Below are 18,347 nucleotides of genomic sequence, written 5' to 3' on the forward strand. Positions count from 1 at the left end.
AACCCAAGGCATTCCCCTAAACCTGAGCTCCTAATTCGGGGAGACAGCGCTGGGAGGCCCCGTTTGGGCAGGAGGATCCCGGCCCCGAAACCGCGGAGCGCGAGCGCCGCGCTGCCGGGAGCACGGGCAGAGCTTCCCCTCCTGCCTCTGGGTGCTGGGGGTCGGGGGGCTGGTTTGTCACTCACCTTTCATCCCACTCCCTTCCTCCTGGAATGTGTTACGAGCGGAAGGCTGATCTTCTAAATGTTCACTCCCACCACTTCCCGAAGAGGCTACACTGCTTTGTGGAGACAGGGGGGCATGATCGGAAGGGATGCACTGGGGTCCTCTAGCTCGTAAGTCCTCATGAGACATCCATCCATGTCCTAGAGGCTGGTTTGGCACATTCATGGGTGGGGTAAGGGACACAGAGCGTTTCAAAGGGCTGTGGTGTGTCTGGCCTGAGAGAACTGAAAAAAAAAAAATAAAATCAAAGAGGTTATTCCCCCCTCGCGGCCCGGGATGCAGCAGAGTCCCCCGAAAAAAAAAAAATTAAAAAAAAATCAAATGAAATTATAAAATGTGTGGTGGTGATTGGCCATGGTGCCTGGCTGATGGCTTTGCAGCACCCCTGAGCCCTACCCTGAGCTCTCTGCTTTGCCTCCTGGGGAAGCAAAAAGGATGGGAGTACCTGCAAGGAGATGGGGAAACAGGAGCTACGCTGGGCTGCTCAAGGGAAGGTGTTGTGTGGATTCCAGCTCTAGGGAAAAAACATCAGTCCAGCAGTTCTGGAGTGTAAAAATCCCCAGGGTGGGGATGTCCCACAGAGATCCAGGGGAAGCGTCTCTGTCTCTCCCTTTCGGTTAGGACCTGGCTTGTGCCCTGAAGCAGGAGCACTCACACATCTCCCAAAATCACTGCAAGGGTACTTCTCATCCATAGGAATGTCTCACCTTGTGGAGTCCTACTAAAATCACAGGATTATGGGAAGGGACCTTACAGATCTCATTCTAACCTCCTGCCATGAGCATGGACACATTCCACTAGACCAGGTTGCTCCAAGCCCTGTCCCACCTGCTCTTAAACACTTCCAGGACCATCTCTGTTTTAAGTACTGAAAAAAGCATTAAAAGATTGTTCTGTTTGCTTAAAAAAATTCAAATTCCATCACTCAGAGTCACTAAACTAGTGGTTTAAACATAAATACAGTGTATTTAATTTAACATACAGATTTAGGATGCAAACCAGGGAAAATTTCCCTGCTCCAGGAAAACCTGAGGGCAGAGGGATTAGAATGACCTTTCAGCCCACAAGAAACAGAAGCAAAAACTTTTCAATTTTTCTTTCCAAACCAAATTCTTAAACTGTGCAAAACCTGGGGGAAATTCATTGTTCTCATGGCTTTTCCATCTAAAGCACCAAAGCCCTAAAGCTCCTTAATCCCCTTTTTGCATTTGCAGCAGTTCACCAAAACCACTCAGACTCCTCTCCATGTTATTATTTAATATAAATGGGTCTTGGTGGAAAACCCCCAGCCAGGTGCACCGTGCTGCAAAGGTTAAGCCAGGCTTAATTCCCAGCTCAAGCCTGGGGGAAAACCCACCATCAAAGCCATCTTGCTGACCAGGAGCAGCATGAAAATGAGGCAGCAGTGGGGTTACAAAAGGAGGGGAGAGAGAAACACCAGAGCACATTTGCATTTATTAACCACCTGCAATACGCAGCTGGTACCACAGGCAGCTGCTGGATGAGGCCAAAAAACCTGTGGATTTCTGTAATGTTTAAATAATTCCTACTTCTGAAAGGGTTTTCTTGTGCCAACACATAACACTAACTCCACGCTCTGCAGGGAAGCACTGGGGTGGCTTATGAGGAAGAATTTGTTCCCTTCCCTTTTAAAAACTATACAAACATCTTCCAGAAGTCTCTTGGCAGAAAAGGATGTCAATGAGATCCTGAGATTGCTTCCAGAGCAGTGTTATGCTCCCTAAAGCTCTGATGTGATGCAGCCTAATGGGGACATAGATGGATTTCAGAAGGTCCTGGGCAAGCTTTTTCAGCTCTTGGCTTTGCAATTGTACCCCCAAAACAGCATCTGTACATGCCACATCACCCTCTCAGGAAAAAAATATATTTAGGATTTAAAACCCCCCAAAATACAGGGGGAAAAAATGGATAAATTGGTTAAAATGCATCACCAGGGCTGAGCACTGGCTCTGCACCTCCCAGAGCCCTTCTGTGCCTGCTGCCCCCAGCTGTGGTCACTCTGCCATGGGGACAGAAATCACCCTGAATTTGTTGTAGCAAAAACACTGATTTAGGAAGTATTTGTGCCCCTCAGATGAAGGAGAGATGCAGGAGAAGGGACAAGGAGGACTGAGGTTAATTGTCCCCTTTCACAGGCCAAGGGCTGCTCTGCTAATCCAGCTCTTGCAGGGTGTGTGCAGACACTGGTACCCAGCAGTGCTTACACCACCCTGCACACAAGAGGGTATTTTTGGCACAAATCCAGCCCAGATTCCTTCACGAGCAGCAATACCCCTGCAAACTGCTGCTCTTCCATCTTAATTTTATGTCCCCTAATTAGAAGCCGGTGTCGGCTGAAGGAGAAATAATGAACTCCAAAGGATGGCCAGGGACAATTAGAAACCATCCAGTGCACCAGACAAAAATCAGTTCCACTTCTTTCCCTGAGATAATGCAGCACTGGATCCAAGAGAACACGTTTTACTGAATTTTAGCCAGATTTTTACTGAACTGTGAGTCAGTTCACACAACACCTGAGAGGCAGCAGGGATAATCCCTCTGCAAAGGATGCTGCAAGTCCCCAGTTCTTTGAAAGCACCTGGGGACCAAACTGAGATGATTTAAGGGCTCTTAGCGCTGGCCTAACTTTAGGATCTGCTTTTTATTGGTGATAATGTGGTTTCTTGCAACCCCTCTTACCCATTTCCATCAGCCCTAAAAATGCTGAGAATCCTGGGATGGTATCCCTGTTTTACTCTGTAATCCCCCAGGGATTAATAAATGTCCATATTTATTATATTTATTAATAACATTCATTAATAATATCTATTAATGATGCTGTTTGTGGTCATGCCCTCAGCTTCTTGAAATAAAAGGATGTAGCTAATTATTTCCAAAGCATCAGTTTATTGAAGGTCCTGACCTGAATTTGACCGTTCTGTGTGCTTTTTGGATGGTCCAAGGTGAATCCAGGGCTAAAATAAATGCTCCTGGCTGAAATAAATGGTCCACGGGGGCTTTAACTTCAGCAGAAGAAAACCAAGTGTGAGTTTATCACCTTACACTCATGCCTCCTCTTCTTCTACTATTAAAAATATTAACCTTAAACTTAAAAAGGAAATCTAAAATGTAATTCTGGGCCAAGATAAGCTCCCAGGAGGTGGGTGGGCACGGCTGCCTCTCTGAGTGCTGTGAGCTGGGCAAACAAAGAGGGGAAACCACGGCTCCAAAGGGCATCCCACGCTGGCACATGGATCCCCTACAGCTTGTAAGCGTGCCCCACTTCTGGTTTAGAAGTGTCTTCCTGCCCTTTAGGTGCTGCCAAGACTCTACACAGGCACTGCCTGGTCCAGCTCCTTCCAAACTGGTGTCCAGTGGGACAAGGGGTGGAGCAGATCATGGTTTTCCCTGGAATCAGAGGGCTGGTGCTGCCCATTTGCTCTGAGCAGCCAGGGTTGTGCTCAGCCCACACCAGACCACGTTTCCTTGCAAGAAACCTCTCCATGATTTCCAGACTGGGATTCAAGCTCAGGGTAATATTCCCAGGTTAAAAAAAGAAAAAAAAAAAAAAAGAAAAAAAAAGGATGGAGAAGGAGGGGAGGCAACAAAGCTCCCCATGACAGGAGGCAGCTGCTGACCACGCTGGGAGCATCCCTGAGGGACCACCCCCTCCTCAGGCAAATCTGGATTTATCTCAGACCAAACCCTGCCTGGGCTGGCAGGCACCACAACACTCTTATAGAAATTCTGAGGCTGCAAGTGCTCTCACCCCCTGAAGCCTTGGGTTTGGGATTTTTTTTCCTCCCCCCTCTTTTCCCTTTTGAAGTGGTGCTGCCTATTTTGGGAAGCAAGGGCTGATTTCAAGAGGGTTTTTGTTCGCTGAAGACCATGTGGAACAGCGTCAGACATTTGTGTTGTGGTTTCTCAGGGTTTTGGGCCAATTTTTTTCAGCCTGAGAAGGGAAAAGCCACCCATTCCTGTAATTAGAGCTGAGAAACTGGGCTCTGCAGGCAGACCTTCCTCCACACAGCGTGGGACAGCTGACAAGGTGCTCACTCTCCCTCTGCCCCTCATGAACTCTGGCTTAGAGTGCTGCAAAAGTCCTTGATAGGAGACACATGTGAGGGTTTCCAGTGAGAACCAAACCCACCACTGGGAGTATTCAGAATGTCTCCAGTCCCCACCATGCCCCTGATACCCAAAGGACCAGCAGTGGGTCCATACATCAGGTTACAATTCCAAATAACATCTTCCCTGTGCTTGCAGAAAGGAAAAGGCACTGCAAGGTGAATACTGAACTCTTTGGGACCTTCTTTTGGTTTTTTTTAGTTCAAAAATGGCAGCTGTTTATGGTGAGTCCTCAGGCAGCATCTGATCACATACAGCTCCTTTCCTGGTCTGTTGGTACCTGGAACAGCAGCCTGACCCCAAAAAGAGGGGATGTTTTTAGTCCACACAAGGTTTTGTGCAGCCTGGAAACTCCCCCATGGAGAGGGAACACTGAGCATCCCCCTCACAAAGCAAGTTCAGCTCAGTCCTCCCCTCTGCCTGCTCCTTGCTATCCCAGTCACGGCACATCCTCTCCTCCAGGAAGGCTTCCCCGTGCTGGCACACCAGTGCCCAGGGCTTTTCCAGCTTTTCTTTGCCCAGAACCCTTGGAAAGAGCTGCCAGTGGGTCACACTGCCCAGCTGGCACCCAGCTTCCTTCCTGGGCACCTCATTCACCCTCTCCCCACGCTGCCCCAGGCACCTCCAGCAGGGCCAGCGCAGAACCTGATGGAACATTTTTCAGCTCAACATCCCCTAACCCTTGGAGTCTCCTCTTTGTGCCTTTTTTCCTTTAATCTCCCTGTGTTCTGTGGCTGTGACTTCTGCACAAACTGTGTTTGCAGGAGCTGGATAATACATCTGCAGGCCTCTGAACCATGGGCTGATCTAACCCATGAAGGGGTGAAATTCAGGGTCCTAAATGCAAGAAGCCACTGGAGAAAAGGAAAATAGAGGTATTAGGAAATTAGTGGTATTAACCTCTGCACCAGGAAAAAACCCCCATACAAGCAGAGTGCTGCCTCAAGCAGAGAAATGGGAAGAAGCAGAGACTGCAAAAAAGACTGTCAAGCAAATCTTTTTTAAGAAATGGTGTTTTTAAACACAGTTTCCTGTCGAAGAGACTGGACAGACAAACAATAACCCATTTGTTGCTGCTCCCTCCGAGCAGCGCCTGCGAGGCCCCATCCAGGCTCAGCGGGGAAGGAACCCTCACAGGGGCTTTTGAAATTCCCTGCATGGCACAAACACACGTGGAGCTGCTGCTTGGCTCCAGCAGGAACTGCTGTGGCTGTTATTTACTCATTTGTGTGGCAGCAGGAGCGGGGCTGCATCTGAAGATGTGTAAATTCAGGCCCTGGTGGCTCCGGCAATCCGACGGGATGCGTTTCTGGAAGGAAGCCCAGCTTGTCTCAGCAAGCAGCAGGAGCTCAGGAACTGCTTTCAAGCTCCTTCACAGAATCCTGGGATGGTTTGGGTTGGGAGGAACCTTAAAGAACATCCAGTTGCACCCCTGCCATGGCAGGGACACCTTCCACTATTCCAGGTTGCTCCAAGCCCCATCCAAACTGGCCTGGAACACTTCCAGGGATCCAGGGGCAGCCACAGCTTCTGTGGGCACCCTGTGGCTGGGCCTCCCCACCCTCACAGTCAAGAATTTCTTCTTAAAATTAATCTACATCTCCCCTTTTTAAATTTAAAACTTATTTAAAATAAGTTTTAAAACTTATCATAAATTTAAAAGCTTCCCCCTTGTCCTATCACTATCAGCCCATGTAAGAAATCCCTTTCCCTCTTTATGACCCCCTTCTAAGTTCTGACAGGTCCTTGCTTCCCACTAGGGCATCCAGCAAGGTGGGAGCAAGACAGAAGAGATGTTAATCCAACCAGGATTTAACTCACAGACAAAAGAATGCATGGAATAGTGGCCCAGGGAGGTGGGAATGGGTGGGGTGGAGGATTAGGGGTATGTTGCAAGGAGGTGCTGCCTTAAACCAGAAGTCTCTTGGGGTAAACACAGTGCCCCAATGTCCAGGCCAATAAATGCATTTTTTTCTTCTAAACCTATACACAAACCACAGAAAATCAGTGTTTGTCCCTGGGGAATCCTGGTCCATTAATATCAAATGTTGCTGTGCTGAACCAAGCCTTCCTAATTATCCCAGAAAATAGCTTTTGCTATGGGCTCCTGGGAGAAATTCCTCCCCTGCTCACAAATGAAGCCAGATAAACAGCACTGGGAGACAGAAACTCTCCTTCCCAACGTCCTTTTCCACCCAAAAGGGATGTCCAAGAACATTTTCACTGCTCAAACAGCAGCCAGGGCTCCCCACTGCCTCCATCCCTGGTCTGAGGAGCATCTCCCTGCTGAGACTTCCAACAGCATCAGCTTCCACCACACACTCCAGATGGAGAAACCCCTCCACCACTCACAACCATTTCAGGAGGCCAGCCTGGAGGATGTGCATCCTTTACACAGCAATGTGCAACCAGTGGAAAACTGGGAGTGAGAAATGAAGTGCCCTAAACCAGTCAAGTGAAAGAGGTGAATGCCAAGCCTCTGGAACTGCCCCAAGAAATTGGGATTCAGTAACCCCTAAAGTTATTAAAAAGCTGTGGAGTGAAAGCAGGGACGCAGAGTGTCCTTAGCAGTGACAAAACACACGAGGACAATGAGAGTCTCACGTGATGTGCATCCCACAGTCATCACCCAGACTGAAACAGACCTGTAGCCTTTTCCATCCTTGCCAACTCATTTTGGATCTTCTCCTCCCTCACCTCTTTTTAGCCACTTTCACTCATTCAAAAAAGCCACCTACTCCCCCTCTCTTGTAGGCACCATGGCACAAATTTTTGCAAGACAAATTCCTCAGTGTTTCAACCTTCCCCTGGCCTCCACCTCTTGGGAACTCACACATCTCATCCTGAGCACCCTCCCCTTCCATCTGGGCTGGCTATGTCTTATTCCTTCTCCTCTTTCAAAAGCATGAAATCTTACCAGCTCCAGAAGAAAAAAGAAGCCTGCTGGGTCTCCAAGGCCACCAAGGTACAAACACAGTATCCAGCTCTCCCCACATGAGAAAATGCAAAAGATGGGACACCCATGACAGGGGAACGGCTTCTCACTGCCAGAGGGCAGGGTCAAATTGGATATTGGGAAGAAATTCTTGGCTGTGAGGGTGGGGAAGCCCAGCCACAGGGTGCTCAGAGAGGCTGTGGCTGTCCCTGGATCCCTGGAAGTGTCCAAGGCCAGTTTGGATGGGGCTTGGAGCAACCTGGGATAGTGGAAAGTGTCCCTGCCCATGGCAGGGAGTGGAACTGGATGTTCTTTAAGGTCCCTTCCAACAGAGATCAGTCTGGAATTCTAAAATTCTATGACTCCCAAATCCTGAGCCCTGCAATTCTCCCCAACAACCCCCAGCAGCAACAGGACAGCCATGGCTGGTATCATAAACCAAGCATTAATTCTTTCCCATTACTGCTCCAAATTAGCTCAGCTCAGCTTTCCACCTCCTCTACATACCCACAGCAGATGCATCCTAAAAATCTGCCTTCATCATCCTCCAAAACATTCCTGATTGCTCAGATATTGCCTCGCACTGGAGTTATGGCACAGATCCCTGCGCCAGCTAACACGAGACTGCATTGCTCAGCAAACAGGGGGGACTATGGTTACAGGAAAACATCAAATCAGAACAACCAGCCTGAAATAAAATTGCATAACGGATGGGAACGGCAAAACTTGAGGGGAAAATAAAACAAAAATTTAAAAAAAAAACTAGCTTCAAGGCTGCCAAAACTGAGCCATTGATTACAGAGCATTTGATCCATTTGCATGCAGAGAGCTTTGCTTTGGAGCCGAGATGGAAACAGTCTTAATATAGCTGGAGAGAAAATATCCTCCTTGCACTCTCCTAACTGCACTTTGATAGGAAGCAGCCACAGAGCAGATGGTGCCTATATATAATCACCAGACCTATTATCCCAGCCTCTTTTAGTAATTTGAAGGATGTGATAACCACAAGGAGAGCAGCAAATATTCCCACTCCCTCCCTTCCTCCCTCCCTTCCCCTGCTAATTAAAATATCAAAAAAGGGAAAAAAAGGAAAAAAAAAAGAAAAAAAAGGAAAAAACGGGGAGGAAGCTATAATTATGGTAACGAATAAAAGAATTTCCAAATGAAGTAAATAACTATTTTGTGCACTGCTCCTTTAAACCAGAAGTCAGAAGTTAATTAAATAGCAGCGTGTTACTGAGTCAGGAGAACACAGCAAGTCCCAGTGCAGTGGGGAAGGAGACTGGAGACACTCCAGATGAATCCAAACCACAGCACTTCCATCCCTCCTCTGTGCCCTCCTGCCACTTCTCTGCAGATGCTGTGTGATGGTGGGGGAGGCAGAGCTCACCTCTTCCCATTCCTCTACTTGCCTAAGCCCGGGGTTGCAGGGATTCAAAGGATGAGCAACAGGAAGGGAATTCTCTCCAGGGGCTTCTTGCTGCATGAAGTTGCTCAGGAAAACATCACAAATGTGATTTTAGTGATGCTTTGAGAGAAGGCAAATGGGAATGGTGGTGCTGGGATGAGATCACAGAGAAGCAAGAAAGGTTTGAGGAGGGAATTTCTCCTAAGGCCCTTAACAGATGTAAGTTAATAGTGGAGGTGCTGAGGAACATCCCTGCTCCCAGACAGAGCCCTCAGTCCCCTGCTGATGGCTCCAGGGGTGATACAAAGTGCAGAGAGGAACCCACAGGTGCTCATGGGGTGATGGCAAAAGCAAAGCTTCCCTCAGGAGAGCACCAAGCTGCCATGCACTCCCATGCTGTGCCTGCATCCAACAGGCACCAGGGCAGCTGGAAAAACACACCCAGCTCTAGGAGGGTCCATCCATCAACCAAACCTCCCAGAGAGAGGAGGCTGCTGAGGGGTCTGAGGGAATTACTGGGGCTGTCTGACTGCTCCATGACCCAGAGAGCATCAATCAGCTGCCCTGGTGGCTTCTGTGCCACTTCCAGGTCAGAAGCACCATTCAGTGGTGACAGGAATCCCAGGCACTGCAGGATACACACAAAACCATTGCTGCTGCTTCCTAGCATCCATCCCTGATACACCCAGACTGCTGTAAGGGAAGTGGAGGTGGCACCAGAGCCACAAACTTCAATCTCCCCCCATCCCAACCTGCACATCAAGGACAGCATCCTACCATCCTGACAAAGGACAAGAAACACAGCAACAGCAAACCATGGCAGGCATTCCCTGCCCTGAGCACCTACAGTCAGTGATTGCACTGGGATTTCACAAGCTGAGAGGGTGGGAACATCCCTGGGTGCTGGTGGAACAGAGATTCCCAAATGAGGTGGCCTCATTCCAGCCAGGAAGCTGCAGAGCTGCTCTGCATGTCAATTTGGGAGCAGTGCTCTCTAAGAGCACAGAGCCACAGAACATGCACAGCTGGAAGGGACCCAAAAGGATCACCAAATCCAGGTCCTGGCCTTGCACAGGACATCCCAACAATCCCATCCTGTGCCTGAAAGTCTTCAAATACTCCTTGAACTCTGTCAGGCTTGGGGCTGTGACCACTTTCCTGGGAAGCCTATTCCAGTGCCCAGTCACCCTCTGGGGGAACAACCTTTTCCTGACACCCAACCTAAACCTGCCCTGGCACAGCTTCATGCTGTTTCCATGTGTGAGTACAGACCAAACCTTGCACAAAGAAGGTCTGGAGGAAGGAACTGTGTGATCCCAGAGGGCACATGTGTGACATGCCCACTTTGGGGACAGCCACATGTCTCTGGCTGGCACCCAGTGCTCCCTCTCCTCCTCCCCATCCATGCAGACCAACCACCACCTCCTCCAGGGCTTACCCACCCCAGGGCTTACCCAAACCCAGGGTTTGCAGGGGCTAAGGCAGCCCAGAGCACATGGATTGTTTAAAGTGCCTGGAAGCACCATTTGGTGTCAGGAGGGCTGGTTTAGGAGCACCCACAGGTGCCTGTGTTGACCACACATGGTTATGAGCCACCCTTGGCATCATCACCTGCTGCAAGTCACCACTGAGCCCAGACAAAAGATCTGCCCTCCTCTTTCCTTTTGGAGACCCTTCTGCCTTTTGGTGACATCTCTGCCTCCAAGCATCGTGGCTGATGAGGGGTCAAGCAGAGGCACAGCCACAAGATTTATCCTGCTGCCCATGTGAAAACCCACTTGCCAGAGCACACCCACGGGAAACAGGCTCCCTTTGCTGCCTACTCCCTTTGCTTGGCAAGCAGGGATCCCTCCCTTGCTCCAGCAGGACCAGCACATCCCAAAAGCTGTAGGCTGCACATATGCCCCGTGTTGTCACTTGTTCCTATGTGACAGCAGAGCAGGCACAGCAGTGAGGACCCTGCTCTGTCTCTGTGCTGTCTGATAACTCAGGTACCATCACCTCTGCCTTGCTAACCCCATCCCCACAGAGCCACCTGCATCCTCACAGAGCTATCCATACCCTCCCTGAGCCACCCATATTCCCCAGAGCCATCCACATCCTGCCAGAGGCACTGGAATCCCCCCTGAGCCATCTCTGTCCCCCAGAGCCATCCACATTTCCCCAGAGCCACCTGCATGTCCTGAGAGCCAACAGCTCCTGGAAAGAGACTTTTGCCCCATGGCTGCAAGGATGGGCAACCCCATGAGCAAAGCTGCCTGTGATGCGCAAGTTCCAAATGAACAAAACAGGAGAATCACTCTTCCAGACATCCTGAGGTGTATCTCCTGTTCTTCAGTGGTTGATGGGTTGGTTACTCCAAGTCACCCTGTGAATCTGTCTTTTCTGTCCTCCCAGTGCAGGTTATGATGTTTGGAAGACAGCAAATAGGCTGATGAGCTTGGGTGTCAGGCTGGAAAACCTGTGGAGATGACTGAAGGTGGGACCTCAGCATCACAAGGACCTTTGTCACCCAGCCAAAGACACAGTGAGAAAAGAAATCCTTTGGGAGCAAAGAAATTAAGGGAATGTGCCAAGCAGGCTCAAAGGAGGATCCAAATGGGCAGGGCAGCTAGCCTGAACTTTCAAGGCTAGAAAAGGAAGGGACACTGCCTACAAAGCACACTCAGGAGCAGGGGCAGATCTTTCCCAGCATTGCTGACACCTCAAAAGGACTTTGCTCTTGTTCTCCCCCACCAGCTCCCTCTCCAGTGCTTGATGGCCTCCAGGGTGAGGTGGGTGACCACTCATCTCACTGGCTGAGTGATGGTCTGCAGAGCTGTGGGCTGTGTCTCCCAGGGACAAACAGCTTTGAATTTATAGAGGGGACAGAAATTCTGTATCTGCTGATCAGTGCTGGAGTAGAAGATTACAGATGGACTGGATGATCTTAAAGGTCTTTCCCAACCTAAGTGATTCTACACGGTTTTCACTCACAGACCTGTTTGCTGCTGTATTGATGTACATGGATTTCAGCTAATAACTCTGCTCGCACCTGCTCTCCTCATACAACAATTCTGATTTCAAGCTACAGGATTAGCAAGATTTTGTAGCACTGGGAACCTGACAAAGTGTGAGACTTCTGGAAGTGTTCTCTGCCCCTTGTGTGTGACACTAGAGGGCATGAGCAAGGCAACAAATGCCCTTGTCTGCCACCACTGAGAAGCTCAAGTGTAATAAAGGCCAACAAGCTTTTCTCAGTCTATCAGTAAAAGAGAAGAAAAGCAGACATGAGAGGTGTCCCCAGCTGGCAGGATGAGTGCCAGGGTGCCAAGTCTCAGCAAGGCCAACTGAGCAACAATTTTCTGAAGGCAATTCCAAAAGCTAATCCACCCCCGGCAGGAACAGGACATTTGTTTGCTTCACTGCTGTAACCTCACTAAGACTTTTTCATTTTCTCATGACATGTTTTGCTAAGCCTGCATGGGAGGAAATGTGTTCCTCTGTGTGAGGCAAACACAGGCTGAGGACACACAATGCCCTCCCTTTAGCTGTTGCTGAAACCTACACAGAGGACAACAACTTTGAAGCTGCCCATCAACCCAACTGTGGGTTAAAACATGCAGCTATCCCATTACCAGCTCAGTTTGGGTACCAGCTATGGCAACAGGGCTGTCTCCAGTGGTAGGCAGAGAGCTGCTGTACAGCAGGTAGGGGAGGAAGAGTCAGGAAACCCACACTCTGTTCATGGCAAGTGCTCTCTTGGTGTTGTTTGTTCCACCTCAATTCCCAGATGAATTGGGGAGAGCTTCAGCACGTTCATCTGCCCCCTCACTGGGGATTCCATAACTGGAGCCAATGTTGGCAGAATCCTATAAGCCATGTCACACACACATGTTCTGACACTCAGCAGCTGCAGATCTGCCTGTGGGGCAGGATCACAGAAACTCAGAATTGTTTGGGTTGGAAGGGACCTTAGAGATCATCTAGGACAATCCCTTGCCATGGGCAGGGACACTTTCCACTATCCCAGGCTGCTCCAAGTCCTGCCCAATCTGGCCTTGGACACTTCCAGGGGCAGCCACAGCTTCTCTGGGCAACCAGTGCCTTACAGGGTTGAAGGCATCCTCCCCCATCCTCACAGGGAAGAATTTCTTCCCAATATCCAGTTTAACCCTGCCCTCTGTCAGTTTGAACTTGGGCTGGGATGCAAGGAAGGAAGAACCCTGATTTATTTCTCTTCAGCTCTAGGGCAAGCTGGAGATCTTTCTTTTTCAGGACAAGAAATTTGTACAGGTGAGTATCTCTCCTCCCTTGCTCTGCTTGCACACCTTCTCTTTGTAGGCAAACCCCACCAGTTTTCTGGCAGAGACTGCCATGGGAAGGGTGTAGCAGGCCTGAGCACCCGGCATCTTTCCCATTTGTGCAGGAGCAGAATGGTGGCTCCAGACTGGCAAGAGCTTTGCTGGTCCCAGGATTTCTCTGTTCCCACTCAGGGGAACCCAGGCACTGCAGTGACACTGAAACACCAAAGAGTGCAACATCCCTCCAGTATGAACACAGTGCCAAGGCCTGGGATTCCTCTCTGTGGGATATTCCCTGGCAAGGTCTCTGACTGTATCTGTCCCTCACTGACCTGTGACTTTATGGTCCAGATGAGACCAGTGTATTTCCAATCCTCCTCCTCAGCACAGCTAATGACAGACCCCCCTTTGCCTCTGCACAGATTCCCTTCCAAGAGGGTGGAAAACCCAGGGCTGAGCTGGGCTTCCATCTGACAGCAAATCCTGCAGTGCCATCAGACCGTTCTGGGGTGGAGCCAGTCACAGGGGTGGGGAAGGGGCTGGAGCCCCCACCCAAAAAGCTGTTGGCAGCTTTGGAAACAAGCTGCTTTCCTCTGTCCTTTCAGAGTCTCCAGGCCGTGTCTCCATCACAAAGATGTTGTGCAACCCCAACATTTTGCAACTGCTGCCTGACCTGGCCACAGAGGCAGAACTCCGGGCTTCACCCCATCCCCACGCCGGAGCAGCTCCAACCCCTTCCCTGCCTGTGTTCCCCAGCCCATGCCAAGGCTGTCTGCACTCCTAGCATGCTAAAGCCTGGTTTAAAGCTGCATCTCAAGCTTTGCAGTGGGTGGGAAGGAGCACATGAACATCACAGAATCCCAGAATGGTCTGGGTTGGAAGGGACCTTAAAGCCCATCTGGTTCCACTCCCCTGCCACGGGCCAGACCCTTCCATTAGAGCAGACTGAAGACTCATCCAGCCTGGCCTTGAACACTTCCAAGGATGAGACAGACACAGCTTCTCTGGGCCAACTTCCATTGTCTGGGGTGAGTCCATATCCTCTGATCACTCCAGACCCAAATTCATCACTTAGAACACTGGTCCCACTCCTGGAGCACCATTACTGTGGCAAATCCAGAGTGACTCCTTCAGAACATTCCAGACTTACCTCTTGTAACATTTCCTCAAGCCTTGGCTAAACCTTGCCTAACCTCTGTCTGTGCAGTTATGGGAGAGCTGGAGATGAACCAAACCTGAACCAAATATCAAAAGTGGAGTCTAGGTCGAGTCAAAGTCAAGGATAGCACGAAGCAAAACATCACTTGCTCTTCAGCCACCCACATTTCAGCCCTGTGCCACGACAGCATTAAATCTCATTGTGCCACAGCACCAGAAGAACATAGCTCAGGCAAGGTCACCGCATCACTGTTCTGGGAGAGACTTTGCCCCATTCTGGTGTCAGGAACAGGCAGTGCCTTTGCAGGGATGGGTCAGGGAAGGTTGAGCCCTGCAGGGTGTTGCTGGATTAAAGCCTCTGCACAGATAAACACCTCCGAGAAAGAGGGAGAACTTAAAACTAATAACAACACTAAAACCTAAACAAACACTAAGGAGTTGAGGGCTCTGCTTTGGAATAAAAGATTAATAAACATATTGATTGAGTCAAGGGGCTGGGACAAAGGCTGACAGCCGTGTTTATTTTTTAGCATCTATCTGTGGACTTACCAGGCTTTTGCCCAAGCCAAATATTGTGTTAAGGAAGTTTATGAACTGACACGTGAAGTGTGGTTGGGTCACCTCCAGCTCAGCCCACGGTTGTCTGAGCATGGTGCCACCAAAATATGTCTGCAGGAGTTACAACAGCTTAACACGTGGGCCTAAAGTATCACTAGCAAAGGATGATGCAGCCAAGCAAGTGGCAGAGACTGAGGAGGAATTCAAGCAGAAGACTGGGTGAAGGTAGGGCTGTTGACAGACCCAGAGGTGTTCCTGTCCCAACTGCTGCTGAACACACTGAATTCTGAGAGAATTTAGGCAAAACCACAGCACTGCAGCAGCTCAGGCACTGCAGTAGTTCAGCTGTTTCCTCAGTTTTGGCATCTTGTGCCAACACCTGGGGACCACAACGGGCAAGGGGCAGGTCAAAGCATCTGCTGAGAGCTCAGTCTGAGCACAGAAAGGTTCAAAAATCCACCAAGGGGTTTGTGGAAGAGTCCTTCAAGACCTAATGCATCTTGCAAAGTTGCAGCCATTGTCAGTGATGAACCTGCTGCACCCACCACACCTCCCTGCTTCCAGATCCTGACACGAGGAGCCAGACCCTTCTGAAGCCTCTGTTTCCATGGTGTGCAAAGCCTCCGAACCACCAGGCATGCAAAATACATATGGAAATCCCCCCAAAAAATAATCCCTGGAGAGGTTTAACAGACTGACTGCAAGCAGATTCATGGGGTTTTTCTCACCCTGCCTCCTTGTTAGACCCTTCCCATGCAGCTCAGTCACCCTGGAACAGCCTCACAGCACAGGGTCTGGCTCTGAGAGAAGCTGAACATCACACACCCACAGCAGCAGGAGCTGGGGGCTTCACAGACAGGGGACTGGATGGGAATGATGGTTCAGAGTCTGTGGAGAAGCTGAGACCCTTCTGCTAAATCCCCACCTGCCTGCAAAGATGGACACAGGAGAGGCAGGATGCTACAGCAATAAACCCAGAGCTGTGTTTCATATTGCTGTTAGTTTGAAACACCACTTAAAAAAAAAAAAAGGCAATTCTTACAGGAGACAGAAAAGCTCAGAAGCCATAAGTGACCATTTTAAAGCTTTTAGCTATTTAATTGTGGCTTTCCACACTCTGACAAAGAAACCAGGGCTGCTGCCACAAGAAGCCTCTCCTCCCCAAAGTGCTCTCTGCATCCCTGATTTCTAGGAGATGCTGATAAAGCGTCTTGGAGAGACTTCTGAATATCCCAGAGTGAAGGAAGACATGCAGCCCTGCAGGTGACATGGTGGCAGTCACCAAAGGTGTGACGAATTATATGGGTGGGCAGGGGAGGTTCTGAACCCCCGGAGAAGATGCTGCATTCCTGCTCTCCCAAAGAAAGCTCACAGGTATCAATGGCTGCTTTGAACACCACTTGTAGCTGCACTACAGCTTCACAAAAAAAACAGTGTTGGACAGATCCCCAGTCATGGAGCTCTCCATGTGTCCAAGCCTTGGGCTGGGCTCTGCACCATCCATCAAAGCCTGGCAAGGTCTCCATGGGGGAAGAACCACCCAGCTCTCCTGGGAAACATTGAGGACTGTCCATCTAAACTCAATCACCACCAGCTTCACACCTCTGCACTGCAAACACAAGGGAACGTTTTCAGATACCCTGAAGCTGATGGATTCCAGCTCTGCTCCCAAAACTTTTGCCTGCACTCAGGGTCCCAATCCCGTTTCTTCTCAGTAAGTCCTCAGCACACTTTTGGACTTGCCTCAAGGCCTCCAGCTCAATTTTGGACACGAAGCATCAGTTTTCTGCTTGCTTTAGGCACTCTTGAAACATGAACTGTGAATCTACACAAAGCTGCATGACACACAAGGGGTTCCCTTCAGTAAGGCACAGTTTTTGCTCTAACTTTTTCTTACTCTTTGCTGTTTTTCCCTCCTCTCCAGCTCTTTAAAACCCCACAGCACTAGAAGAAAAAAAACCCAACAAGGCAAGCAGGAAATAAAAAAGCAGGTGAGTAAAGGGAAAAAAAAGACAAAAGGAGTTTTCTATGGCCCAGATGAGCTTAACCCCTCTGCTAACCATGCCAAAGCAGCAATTCCTAGTGGGATTGGGGGGGGACTGTCCCCAGAGCCACCCGTGGCTACTCACTGGTGCTTGTGCTAGTGCCGATGGTGTTGATGGTGGTGGGGACGGAGGAGGAGGAGTAGAGGGGCAGGTGGCCGTTCTCACAGGCCAGGCTTTTGTCCTGCCAGCTGGAGGCGCTGACGCTGATGCCGGAGTCCCTCGAGTTCTGCCACCCGTTGAGTTTGTCGTCGGAGTTCTGTCTTTGGTGATAGTAGTGAGCCTGCCCGTAGTCCACCGAGTCCGAGCGGCCGCGGCCCTGCCCGCCAAAGCCGCCCGACGACGACGACGACGAGGACGACGAGGTGCGGTCCTCCAGGTGGTTGAGCCACATGGCCAGGGCGCTCCTGTCCTCCAGGGAGGTGGCAGGGTGTATCAAGGCGTAGGAAAGCAGCTGCCTGCTCTCCTCGATGTGCTGGTTGTGCTCGATGGAGTGCGCCAGGATTTTGGGCAAGAGTTTCATGTACTCGACTTTCGCCTCGATGTTGCCGGGCTTCAGCAAAGGCAGGTGGGTTAGCAGGAGGGAGATCACTTTGTCCTTGGATTCCTGCTGCCACTGGTTAATGATTCCTGTTGAAGGAATAAGGAGGGGGGAAATAAAGGAGATTAATGAGAAATTGAAAAACAGAGGTAATAAAGAAATAACCGGGTCCTGGCAGGGTAAATACAACATGCCAAAGGGATTTCCTCATGTGTGGTACCAAAGCATGAGCATCTCCTTGGAAAGGGGGTGACCACCCTCCAAAACCATTGTCAGGGCAAAGCTTGCCAAACTGGACACCAAAAGTTAGCAAATGTCCTGGAAAATCACTAAAAAAACCAAACTACACCCAACTCTATGTGGGAAATGCATTTATAGCCATTTTCCAACTCTACTGCTGTTGCTCTTATTTTAATCAAAATCACGATTTGGCCCAAATTTCTCATATTGTTGCAGATTACAGAAAATACTATACAAAAACACTCAGTGGATAAAGCTAACCTTTCAAAAGAACTTGGCTGGAAAATTGAAAAGGTCAAGATTCAAAGGAGATAACACAGGTGAGAACCACGGAGGGAAGAAGCTTTCCAGAGGAAACTCAATCATCCAACCAGGGTGTTGGTGCATCCACCAGCCCCAAAGGAAAGGAGGAAAGGGCTCAGCTGAAGCAGCCCCAGAGCTCCTGCTCCTCTCTTAGATCACAGCAAATAGGAGAGGCTTCAGAAGACAAGGGGAAAAAAAAAAAAGAAACCTAGAGGTTAGATTTGCAGATTCTGCATTATGCAGAAGGAAAAGTCAGGGAATTACAAACTGGTCACTTAACTCGAACTCCTGGAAAACTGATGGAACAAATAATGAAACAACCTATTTGTAAGCACTTAGAAGATAACAAGATGATAAGTGACTGCCGACACCCATTTGTCAAGAGCAATTTGATTTCCTTCTGCGACAGAGCAACTGGGCTGTGAATAGCTGGAGGAACAGACAGTGCTGTATATCTTGATATTCATTAGGTGCTGCTGCACATGGCTCCCTCAGCAGCACAGCAGAGAGAAACTGCTCTAATGTG

The 18,347-nt window shown here is 49.6% G+C and overlaps 1 protein-coding gene across 3 annotated transcripts in view; it reads right to left on the minus strand.

Annotated features, from left to right (window-relative positions):
- The window catches only part of SAMD4A (sterile alpha motif domain containing 4A), a 95,460-nt gene that overhangs the window by 19,312 nt on the left and 57,801 nt on the right, over positions 1-18,347 (minus strand). For 2 of the 3 annotated variants that reach the window (XM_039712444.1, XM_039712443.1), the window contains exon 3: positions 16,825-17,367. In XM_039712444.1, coding sequence (XP_039568378.1) covers positions 16,825-17,367 — 543 coding nt within the window. Of the gene's footprint in view, positions 1-185; positions 450-16,824; positions 17,368-18,347 lie in introns of all 3 variants that reach the window. The other variant, XM_039712442.1, reaches the window with a different exon arrangement.

This window comes from Passer montanus, unplaced genomic scaffold (assembly GCF_014805655.1).
Source record: "Passer montanus isolate IOZ18808 unplaced genomic scaffold, ASM1480565v1 scaffold27, whole genome shotgun sequence".
Classification (NCBI taxonomy): Eukaryota; Metazoa; Chordata; class Aves; order Passeriformes; family Passeridae; genus Passer; species Passer montanus.